The sequence below is a fragment of the Tachysurus fulvidraco genome, chromosome 1 (genome assembly GCF_022655615.1).
Source record: "Tachysurus fulvidraco isolate hzauxx_2018 chromosome 1, HZAU_PFXX_2.0, whole genome shotgun sequence".
Lineage (NCBI taxonomy): Eukaryota > Metazoa > Chordata > Actinopteri > Siluriformes > Bagridae > Tachysurus > Tachysurus fulvidraco.
This window is the reverse complement of record NC_062518.1, coordinates 5,636,175-5,648,674: the sequence shown is the minus strand read 5'-3', so window position 1 is coordinate 5,648,674 and position 12,500 is coordinate 5,636,175. Positions and strand designations below refer to the sequence as shown.

General features: G+C 40.0%; 1 protein-coding gene across 1 annotated transcript in view; it reads left to right on the top strand.

The window, feature by feature from the left end:
- Window positions 1-12,500, top strand: part of slc9a5 (solute carrier family 9 member A5) — a 32,818-nt gene that overhangs the window by 3,984 nt on the left and 16,334 nt on the right. The window contains exons 2-5 of the mRNA XM_047814246.1: window positions 7,915-8,217; window positions 8,338-8,501; window positions 11,440-11,518; window positions 11,919-12,096. Of these exons, the coding sequence (XP_047670202.1) occupies window positions 7,915-8,217; window positions 8,338-8,501; window positions 11,440-11,518; window positions 11,919-12,096 (724 nt within the window). The remainder of the gene's footprint in view (window positions 1-7,914; window positions 8,218-8,337; window positions 8,502-11,439; window positions 11,519-11,918; window positions 12,097-12,500) is intronic.

Here is a 12,500-nt window from a genome sequence, read left to right as displayed (position 1 = left end):
GATGGCAAACCTGTATCTACACAGCAAATATCCAAATAAACCATTAATATTCAGACCTAATTAATGCAGTATTATACACAATTAAATATTTAGAAAGGGTCCAAGAATGTAAACTGAAAAGTATGTTTTAGTAAATCACTTTTCATCGGTCGATAAAGTGTAACAAATAGTTTAATAACCATCCGTTTTATAGTTACTTCGTTTATTTAAAGGGTGAAACTATGGTTGAGTGTTTTACTGGTGAAGCTTGTAGAGATCAGATGAACTTTTTGCTGTATTTCAAACATTAATCATTATCATGAACATTAACAATTCTGCTGTTTCTCATTAGTTTGTTTACTACTATTGTCTTTGTGAGTGTACGTACTGTATATATATATATAGTACACACACATTTCTCTACATCATTTGTAGTCTTGGCCAGTTCTCACTCACCAGCCAACTCTCCCCTATCGTGTGACATCTACCAACCCAAGAGGGTGACATGCTTCCTCCAAGACACATGAAACAAGCCTACCATGTTATTCCGAACTGCTGCTCATTCTGTTTCACAGAGCAGCGTAACACACTCGGAAGAAACGACTATCCACATATATGAGCTCATAGACACCCGTGCCTTACTTGTGTCTCTGTGATAAACAAGGGAGTACAAGCTTGCAATCACTCCCACCCAGAGATCACAGCCAGTACTGCTCTGTTGGACTCCTGGCCACAGATGGCTGTGGCATCATCAGAAAAGCTGGCTTATTTTGATTGGTAATTTACCAGCATTGAGATCACTTGTATTACCCAACTGAATCCCTCCTCGCTGATATCGAAAACATAAGAACAAAAAGAAAGTCAGATATTTTCCTGACTGAGAAAATTCCCAATGTTTATTTTTTTCTTTTGCAATCTTTGCATTCAGTTCTGCAGAGTCAACAGTCCAGGCGGTGAAGCTCCTCCTTTTCCTGCATAAACCTCAGCATAAACTGGTGAGTGAGCTAGAATCCACCACCAGATTAGTGAATATTTAGGACTGGAGCTGTAGCGGTGGTTACGTTTCAACTTAATACAAAGTATGTTTTTAATAGAGTCATAATTTAGCTAAAAAAAAAAGAGAAGTCTGAAAGAGCAAATACAGAAATCGAAGCCCATTTTGGTGCTTTTCCTGCTGTGAGTGACCGGGTATGTTAGGTGTATTAGAGCTAAAAATAATGACAGAAATGACCAAGCTGGACTGGACTATACGAAGTGAGCATACAACCTTCACTGCTTCATAGTCACACCAAAAACAGAGGTGCTCATGGACATGACATGGTGTGATTGATCCTTCCATCCCCTCCTATGTACTGTACACACCACACACATGCCCCGAAAGCAGATACTCAGTGGCAGATCTGACATGTCCGACAATAGCTTTAATCTTCTCATGATGCGGCATACAGAAACAGAAGGATATCGGCAGTGGAAAAAAAAAACATTGATGGATCGCCGCAGATGCACGTTGATGGACACCGTCTGTCTTTTTATTTACTGGTGTAAAGCGAGCAAAAATAAACACCACCGCTCCATGTGATCTCTCTCCCTCACTCATCACCTGCTTTTTACCATAACGCCTTTCCCAATTTGTCATTGTGTTGTTGGCGAGCTCTGATGTTCACGTGGGAGTGTTGGACATACAGCCCACTCTGTTTCCACAAGCTAACACATACATCTTCAATTTTAGATCTCTCTCTCTCTCTCTCTCTCTCTCTCTCTCTCTCTCTCTCTCTCTCTCTCTGCAGACTTCATTTCCATAAGCAACAGCATCAGAAATTCACAGTGAATATTTGTCTTGCATTTGGAAAAGCAGGCCACAGATGTGTAGTACATAGAGCACCTGAGTACCTGCCTCCGCATGTCACTGAACTGACTACACAAACCAGTAAGGGCACTTTGTAAGAGAAACTTTGTGTCTCTTCCACGTTTTTTTTTAATGTAAAACAGCTACTATGCCTTTTTGCCTCCATGGTATGGCTAACAGTATATGGACACCTAACCAGTTACACCCATATGTACTTAGTGCACATCATCATTTCAGACTTTTCCCCCTGTGCTGTTATAATAAGCTCTACTGTTCTGGGAAGACTTACCACTAGATTTGTTTTAACTACTGTTAAAACACGGCTATAATGTGGTCATGCTGCTGTTATATCTACAGTATCTTTTGTTTGAGCTTCTGGTATATTCAGTTCAGTTAATTTTGACTTGTAAAGCTTTTTTAACAATAGACATTCTGAATAAAATGACCAAGTTTAAAATTAGGGAGGCACGGTGGCTTAGTGGTTAGTACGTTTGCCTCACACCTCCAGGGCTGGGGGTTCGATTTCCGCCTCCGCCTGGTGTGTGTGGAGTTTGCATGTTCTCCCCGTGCCTCGGGGGTTTCCTCCGGGTATTCCGGTTTCCTCCCCCGGTCCAAAGACATGCATGGTAGGTCGATTGGCATATCTGGAAAAATTGTCCGTAGTGTGTGTGTGTGTGTGTGTGTGTGAGTGAATGAGAGTGTGTGTGCCCTGCGATGGGTTGGCACTCCGTCCAGGGTGTATCCTGCCTTGATGCTCAATGAAGCCTGAGATAGGCACAGGCTCCCCGTGACCCGAGAAGTTGGGATAAGCGGTAGAAAATGAATGAATGAATGAAAGTTTAAAAGAAGCCCTAATGAACAAGCCTGAGGCGATTGTACTGAGGAAAAACTACCTGAGATGATATGAGGAAGAAACCTTGAGTGGAACCCGACTCCAAAGGGAACCCATCCTCATCTGGGGGACACCAGATAGTGTGATTATAAACAATGTCCTTTTCTGCAACTGTATATAGACAAGTGGAATTGTGTAACCAGAAGCTTCTTAGCAACTTATTTTCTGAATTCCCAAAAGATTTAAATTCTTTCTAGTAAGTCTAAGTGTGTGGTTTTGAGAAAAGAACCAAAAATGATATCCAATTAGTTCTGACTGAAGTGGTCTAATTCCAACAGTGTAGATTTCTGCTCAGAAGGTTCGCAGGAACTCTTACAGCTCTGAAGTCCCACTGCCTTTCTGTGAAAAAGCAACTCACAAATTCCCAGATTATCACCTACGCTTATTTTTTTCACCCTTATTAAAATAGATTGAGACTCCCAACATGTCCACTTGGTCTTATCCTTAAAACAAATGTTTATTTAAAAGAAACCTAATTACAGCAGCTGTTCAGACGATAACGTAAAGAGACACTCTCAATCCCAGCTGATTCCCATATTACATTTTCAGGCTTGATTCATCACCATGTATCTTCTATCTTTCTTACGGTGCTTGTCACATCTCTGCAATGTCCTGTTTGCTGAATTTCTGTCATATCAAGTAATTGATGTAAAGCATTACAAGGTGCTCAACTCTTCACACCAATTATTTCAAACCAAAACCAAGGTCAATATTTGCTGTGCCTGCTGTCTCTCGGGACCGACGGCATACATGTGCCGAGCAACAGCGTCTCCTAAGGGAATCTGAGCGGTAGTCTTATTCCCAGCAAATTTAAGACCTGGAGGCTTAATAAAGAAATGAAAAAAAAAAGAAGTTTGTTTATTCGGTGTCGTTAATGATTCGCACCTTGGAATTGTTCCACAAACTACAACCTATAACACATCCCAAAGCTACATCCTACAACATGTTTCTGCGGCTAAAACCGAAATGTTTTTTTGTTTGTTTGTTTGTTTTGTTATAGTATTGAACATGTTAACAGGCATTCGGATGATTGTGCACGACCAGAAGTAATAAATCACGCTTGTCGGTTGCCTCCGCAAATCATTTTGGAGGATGCGTTCGTCTCCGTACTGTACAATCACATCCATTAAACCCAAACCTATTGGTATTAGTGCTCTTTATACGTGCTATAGCAGGTTTTACCTGCATACTCAAGTCAAGTCAAGTCAGGAAGCTTCTACTGTCATCTCAACCATATAGAGCTGTTGCAGTACACAGTGAAGTGAGACAACATTTCTCCAGGACCATGATGCTACACAGAACAAAGACAGAGCTAAGGACTTAACTTAAATAAGTTAATCCTAGCCGCATAAAGTGCATCTGTGCGTCCTGGTGCAAACAGTGCAGGACAAAAGACAAAAAGAAAGTGCAGGATAAAAGAAAGTGCAAACAAACAAACAAACAATACATTACACAAAAGACAATACATAAAAACAAAAGAACTATGCTCTCGTGTGATGAAAAAGGGCCATGGTTTACTTAATACAGTATTTAATTATGACCAAGCTTTTTATTACAGCACTATAGCTCTTATCTGATTGGAGGAAACAGGCGCTGCGCTTTAATGGCTCGTCTGCTCCAGAACAATTGCGTACTAAAAGCCCAGGTCTGTTTGTAAAAGTGTACTTGGGACTCAGTGTGATGGACAGATTGCCTTTCTTTTTCTCTTTCCATGGTTTAAAAGCTTCAACCAAAATGGAAACATTGGCCTTTAAATCTACACAGTTATTGTTTCAGGATTGGGTGCTTGTGTGAGTTCGATAAAAGATGGGAATAAATGTACAGTATGTTGTGTGTGTGTGTGTGTGTGTGTGTGAGAGAGAGAGAGAGAGAGAGAGAGTTTTTTTCATGTGCACCGATGAATGGCTCACAATACGGAGCTGATTGATGTGTCCCTGGTGGAGGCGTGTTTGTGTGTGTCGTGTTCTGATCCCTCTGTCCATGAAAAACATGAATAATTACTGCCATTAGACGCTCCCATTACCCTCCTCCTCCTCTCGGCACATTAGTCCTTCAGCCATTTTCTCTCTCACTCTTTTTTCGTATCTTCCTTTCTTACCCTCACCCTCACTTCGACTTTGTCAGACAACCTGTAGATCATCACGTCACGTGATTACCTGTTATACTATACATGTCTAGGGTTTCCACGATAGATCGATTTCACCGTGAAATTTAAACCACATTTGGACGGTTTAAATGACAACACTCAGAGATTAGTTGTCAATTAAATATGTCTTTTGTTCAAATTACTCCATTTCCAAATCATTCAGTCGAGGTGAAGACATGATTCTTCTCACCTCTGGGTTCCTCTTGCTTTAGTGTGAAATGGGGTGTGTGTGTGACAGTTTCATTTAAAACAAGTCATTTATTACAAATTCATTACAAGAGCTGTTTTTTTATAGCACCTTAGATATATTGGATATATTATTAGTTTATTTTAAGGTGGAAATTTCTATTTCCAATAGGGCTATATAACTATATAAGAACTATATAAAAGAATGTAGGATAACACACACACACACACACACACACACACACACACACACACACACACACTCACAACACAGTGAATACTCCGTTCTTATTCATCTGAAGCTTTGTAGATTGATTTTAGATCAGTTTTATAAGTCATCACTTTTATACTGTTTTATATTCATCAACAGCATGTCTAGAGTACAGTAGCAAATAATACATTTATATTAATTCTTCTAATATTTGACTGTTTCTATAATGACTTACACAGAGGAGTCTGTATTAGATTGTCCACATGAACAGATAAAAATGTGTGTAATTGCTTATATTTAGAAAGGGAAGTTTATTTAATGTTTGTGTCAGAGCTTATAATAGTCAGATGTAAAGCTAACTCAGGCCTTAGGCCTTACCCCTTCCCTCTTACCTTAAAGCCCTCATCACTCCTCACACTGCACCTCGCACTAAAGGTCTTCACGGGTCCACTTAGATCTGAAAACCCGAGGTCCGACCCGAGAAAGTATCACGTGTACCTCGGACACGGGTCGGGTATAATAATAGTGGCATCAGGTCTCGGGTGATTTAAAATGAATGTGTTTTTACCGAACGGACCCGAGAAGACCCGAACTACTGTATCTCTTGTGTGTGCATCGACTCGAGTCCTTTAACAACCTCTCCTCTGTTTGCCAAGACCGCTTGTGACATGTGGCTGGTGACGTGTGGCTGGCAGTAAGCTAATTTTTGTTGAAACAGACCTGTCAATCAATTTTGAATCCATGCTGTAGTGGTTACTTTAGTGTAGAGTTATGCAACATTCGTGTCCAGTCGGGTTAAAAAAAAAATGATGTCGGGTCGGACTCGGGTCTAATTTTTCCGGGTTTGTCTCGGGTTGGGTCTTTCTTTAAAAAAAAATTATGCACGTCGGGTTCGGGTAAAAAGTGATTCGGGTCACTTCGGGTCGGGTACATTTCTTTAGACCCGTGAAGACCTCTACCTCACACCCTCCGATCTACCAGCACTGCTCGACTGGTTCCACCATCTCTCAGGGTTAGAGGCAAGTATACTACAAGACTCTTCTCTGTTCTGGCACCAAGGTGGTGGAATGAACTTCCCCTAGAGGTCCGGACAGCCGAGTCACTGGCTATTTTCAAACGGCGGTTGAAGACCTACTAGTTTAGGAAACACTTCAACTAGCACTCTATCTTTTGCATTGCAACACAACCTTTGCCACTTTTTCATTAAGTTAAGCCATTTCATTAAGTATGTAACTTAGTGAGCCAGCGTTAATGTATCCAATGTTAGAGATTTAAGCTCTTATGTACGTCGCTGTGGATAAGTGCTTCTGCCAAATGCTGTAAATGTAAATGTAACTTCAGAAGAGACGATTACTTTTTTTTAGTGTAGCTGCTATAACATAAGTGACAACAGGATTTAATCTGCATCACAGACATTCCACAACATTACATGTAACTATAAATGGGTAAAAATTAAAAAATTATGCATGTTTTTTAATGAGTGAAACACTAAAAAATGATTGCTGCTAATTGCTAAAAAAAACAACTGATGTTTAATAAGATGGATAAAACATCTCTCCAGCGTGTAACAGGATGTCTCTGTGTTTCATTTCTTACACGTTATTAATATTCATCACTGCCAGCTTCTATATTTTAATTGGCTTTAAAGCTTTTGTTACATGTTGTGCAGAACAATGCAAAATAGTTTAGTATTAGTTTTTAGTTTCACTACATGCATCACTGACACATGTACTTCTTAAGTAAGTCTGCCAGCTCACTGCTTGTGTCATTTTATCAGTCAGACTCGGTACGAATCCTGTCCTGTTTTTATTATCGTATATGAGTCATTTTACATGATGTTTTACACCATATTAACCTGAATCAGCTTACCAATGCGTGTTTATTCACTTTTTTTATAACAGAAAGGAAAATCAAGTAGCAGCTTGATTTGGCTGTTATTTGGATTATAATTGTGATGCCTTTTTCACTCAGAATTAATAGTGATAATATGTGGGGAGGCACGGTGGCTTAGGGGTTAGCATGTTTGCCTCACACCTCCAGGGTCGGGGTTCGATTCCCACCTCTGCCTTGTGTGTGTGGAGTTTGGATGTTCTCCCCGTGCCTCGGGGGTTTCCTCCGGGTACTCTGGTTTCCTCCCCCGGTCCAAAGACATGCATGGTAGGTTGATTGGCATCTCTGGAAAATTGTCCGTAGTGTGAATGAGAGAGTGTGTGTGTGCCCTGTGATGGGTTGGCACTCCGTCCAGGGTGTATCCTGCCTCGATGCCCGATGAAGCCTGAGGCACAGGCTACCCGTGACCCAAGAAGTTTGGATAAGCGGTAGAAAATGAATGAATGAATAGCAGGTATCTTTTTAAATACAAATATGTATGAATGATTTCTTCATGGTAATGAATGCATGTGATTGTTTTTGTTAAGAGGATCCTATGTTTAAATATTTCTTTTTATTTTTGTACTTGTATTTTAATATGTTAAACGGTATTTTAATCTCAATGAGACTTCCTGGAAAAATAAAGGTAAAAAAAAATAAAAATGTCTGGAAAATGTCCTAGTTTTTATTTGTGCAATTTGTGACTGTTTATTTTTATGAATAGTTTTGCATTTATGGATCCACATTGAGTTATGAAAGCTTATTTCTCTTTTTGTGTCTCTTAGTGTTCCACCTCTCACAGCGCTTCACCACGTTGGTCCCAGAGAGCTGCATGCTGATTCTGTTGGGCCTGGTTCTGGGTGGTGTGGTGCTCATCGCCAGCAAGAAGCAGCTCTACCAGTTAGACCCAGGCCTCTTCTTCCTCTTTCTGCTCCCCACTATAGTAGGGGATGCCGGGTATTTTATGCCGGCTCGCCTGTTTTTTGACAACCTGGGTGCCATTTTGATGTATGCGGTGGTGGGGACTCTGTGGAACGCCTTCTGTACAGGGTTCTGTCTCTACGGAATGAAGCAGGCAGGGGTCATCGGTGAGTCATCATGAAACGTGAAAAGAACGTAAAATCGATCCTGAATTAGTCATTGTGTTGCTAAAAGTTATAGCTGGAGTAGGTGGAACTGGGATCGTGTCTGTGTGTCTGTGTGTGTAGATGATAAGGTGGAGGCAGGCTTGATGGAGTTCCTGCTTTTCGGAGCTCTGATTTCAGCCGTGGATCCTGTCGCTGTGATCGCTGTGTTCGAGGAGGTCCACGTTAACGACATGCTCTTCATCATAGTCTTCGGCGAGTCGCTCGTCAACGATGCGGTCACTGTGGTGGGTCAGAGGAAAATAACAGTGTACATGTGTGTCTTTTGTGTGTGATGGATTCTATTGTGAAGTAACACCACCTGGGTTATTGGAAAAATTGTGAAGAGGCATCTAGTGAGTTTTAAAGCATTTGGCTGAATCTGAGCAGATAATATATCCCTGTGCACTTTTAAGGATTATCACTCCGTTCCTATTTGTGTTAATCTCTTCGTATTAACTTTGGTGAAGGAGTCTCTTGAGTGTTGACTGACACAGATACACCTACTTCATGGAGAGTGCTCTTGATCTAGCAAACTGTTCTAATGGGGATTTTCTTTACCTGGGAAAAGCTCACCTACTACAGTTGTTTATTTATGATTATGTTTATTTTGCCCATAACTAATGCTGTTTCTATCACACTAATATTTTTTTTGTCTTACAACTGCTGACTAAAAAAACAACAATTCCTCTACAGTTCTTCCTATAATTTAATATCAGCTTCAGTATACTGCAGTAAACAGCTAAAAAAAATCCAGTAATTTTGTCCATGTTCAAAAATTCACGGATTTGACCGTATGTACAGTAAATTCTCTCAAGTCTCAATCACAGTTAGCTGCTGTTGCTTCCTGCTGCATGTTTTAGTTGATTATACCCTAATTCTTAGCTATAATGCTGCTAATATGATTTATGTGTGACTGTTTAATTTGACTGTTTTGTTCTTAGCAATATTCTACCAAATTTACACACTATTTTTACACAGTCTGTACTACTGCCGGCCTCAAAACTATGTGCTGCCTCGTGATTGAGCCATTCTCAGATATAGATAAAGTTAATACAGTTGCAAATAGTAAATAGCACCTCTGACTACATAGTGCACCTCACATGTCTGACCACTGTGGCTCGGAAACGCCAGCGATATTCCCGGCTGAGATCCGATTCTGAATAATATGAGTACAGTATTAGGTTCAAGACAGCATTGAGACTAGCTATGCTGTATGAGAGATGAGGATGTTGAGGGTCTGTTGAGGAGTGACGAGGATGGACAGGATTAGGAACGAGCACATCAGAGGGACAGCTCAGGTTGGCTGTTTTGGGGACAAGGTCAGAGAGGATAGATCGAGATGGTTGGGGCATGTTTAGAGGAGGGAGATGGTTATATTTATAGAAGGATGTTGGAGATGGAGCTGCCAGGTAAGATGTTAAGAGGAAGGACACAGAGGAGATATATGGATGTGTTAAAAGTGGACATGAATGTAATTGGTTCGAGATTAGAGGATGTCGAGGATAGAGTTAAGTGGAAACTGATGATTCGCAGTGGTGACCCCTAACGGGAAAAGACTAAAGTAGAAGAAGAAGAAAAGATTAGGTCTGTAGGTTATTTCTTACGTGCACTTTTATTTTATTTATTTCCTTTCACTGTTGTGCAGAACAATCCATTCTTTCGTTTCTTAGTAGACAGATAGACCAAATCAGACTTGGCAAGTTTCCAGTTCTCACACATTATTAACTCAAATAATAAACAAGAAAAAAAAAACTAATCTCCTTTATCCTATGGAGCCATTAGAATCAAAGCTCCATAGGAGCTCTCATTATTTCTGCTCACACAAACAGTGGTTGTTGCTAAGTCTGCTGTTTCGCTTATAAGATTAATAAAGTTAATGCAGATGCAGTCAGAGAACTTTGACCTCCTTGGTAGATTCCCACATAGCTTTAAGCAATGAGAACCTCCACATTATTGGCTGTATTATGGAGCATTATGGGATTATTACTCCATACACCCATATGCAGCCAAATTAAAGTTGCTGAGAGAATGGTACTCTGATTAGGTTTCTAATATCGAGCATGACTACGGAATTTGCATGATTATGGAATTAGGATTGAGTTGATTAAGCTTTTTGACTACAAGGGATCACACTATTCAATTTAGAATGAGGCAGAGGGTCTAAATAACACACTTTTTGTATTAAAGGTATGAGAAATATATTTACTATAGGGATTTATTCACAGTACACATGCACTTGTGGATATAAAGAGTAGTTAAATATCAGGACAGTAAAAGTGACTGGCTGGCATGAATGTAGTACTCATAGTACTGAATTTCAGTCAGTTGAGCCGTTAATGGGTTCACGTGCAGGTCCACTGAGCCTCGGATTGAGGCTTTATCTCCAGCAAGTGGTTTTTGTTGGCTACGAGTCATCTGACCTGAAAAGAAATTCAATGGTTGCTAGTGTGGCTTTACTTCAGTGATCGGCCAGGAATGTAGATTCTGTAAGAATATATGTACAGCTTATGCTGCAGAAAACATGCTGAGAGAACTGCAGATAAGTCTGTGGTCTTACCCCAAGCTGCTGTCTCTGTCCTTTCATTCCAATTCCATCCATCCATCCATCCATCCATTCAATCATTCATCAGTCCAGTCTATTTACTTTCCAATCCTAACATTTTCTGTTACTAGTAGCAAATGTTTTGTTTTTTCAAGCCTCCTATTTATAACATCAGCTTTGTAATGACAAGGCATTGTTAATATTTGCTCCAAAGGTTTGCTCTGTATAAATGCCTTAACTTAATTATACACTGTTATATCATAATTCGGCATGCACCCATCTTAATTTGTGCACTTTTTCAAGCTCTAAGTATCAGCCAGTACCTGATACTGATTAGATTCTGACATCCTTGCAGTAACCGAGCCATCTGTCTGCAAGCTTCTGTTGCCGTGTTATGCAAGTAATTAGAGACGTGATGGAAGACTGCTTTGAGAAAGGGTCGTGTCGTATATATTCACATGCAAGATTAGTTTTCTGTCGGTCCGATTCATAGCCTCAGATCTGTGCACCGAAATGGAAAGTATGTCAGATCTGATCCCATATCAGTTTAGCATATTAATCCCTTACTAAACCACATAACTCTATGTTTTCTTAACATTTCAATTAAAATAATTTAAGTTAATGTTCTGTCTGTTTTGTAGGTGTTGTATAAGGTTTATATCTCCTTTGTTGAAGTGGGTCCAGGAAATGTCCAAACAGCAGACTACTTTAAAGGCGTCGGTGAGTTTTGATTACTCTGAAGTTTTATTTAAATCTCAATTTAGATAATCCAAGTAAACCAGGACATTCCCCTTTTTAATGTCAAATTTTATTGGCTCAGTGTGAGGTAAAAAAAAGTCCCTGCTTTGCCATCAATATCATAAATTATAGCGTATACACTTTATGATAATTACTGTATATCGTTACATTAATGCACTCAAGCGTCTGTTAAAGAGGCTGATATTTTCTTCAAGGACTTTCACAGTGTCCAATCTGTTTGTGACGGCTTTGACATGGAATTGAGACCTTTGTTTATTTTATTCATTAATATTCATATAATAAAAAAATTATTAACAGAAAAATAAAGGGGTTGTGGGTCTGGGTTTCTCTCCGCTGTGTCTAACTTATGTAACTTTCTCAGCCTCCTTCCTCATAGTCAGCATCGGTGGGACTCTGGTGGGGCTGATTTTTGCTGTTATCTTGGCCTTTATCACTCGTTTCACCAAGAGGGTACGCATCATCGAGCCTCTGTTCGTCTTCCTGCTGGTGTATCTGGCTTACCTCACAGCTGAACTCTTTTCCCTCTCAGCTATTCTCTCGTAAGTACAGATTCGCTCTCTCTCTCTCTCGCTCTCTCTCTCTCTCTCTTTCTCTCTCTCTCTCTCTCTCTCTCTCTCTCTCTCTCTCTCTTACACACACACACACACACACACACACACAGACTCACACAGACTCAAACAAAGAACTGAATGATAAAGATTCAAAGTAAAAATGTGTCTGTGCATGTGTCATGGCTCACTTTATACTGAGAGAGAATTTAAGATTGATGGGAAAAATAGAGATTCATACCAGAAAGGGAGATAGAGACAGAGAAAGGGAACCAGATAAAAGAAGATGAATGGGCAAATACAGTGAAAGTGAAAAAGACAAGGTCAGGGATGGGAAAGGAGCCAAAGAAGAGTCAAGTGCTGTATGATACATACAAAATTCAGATAAACTCTAG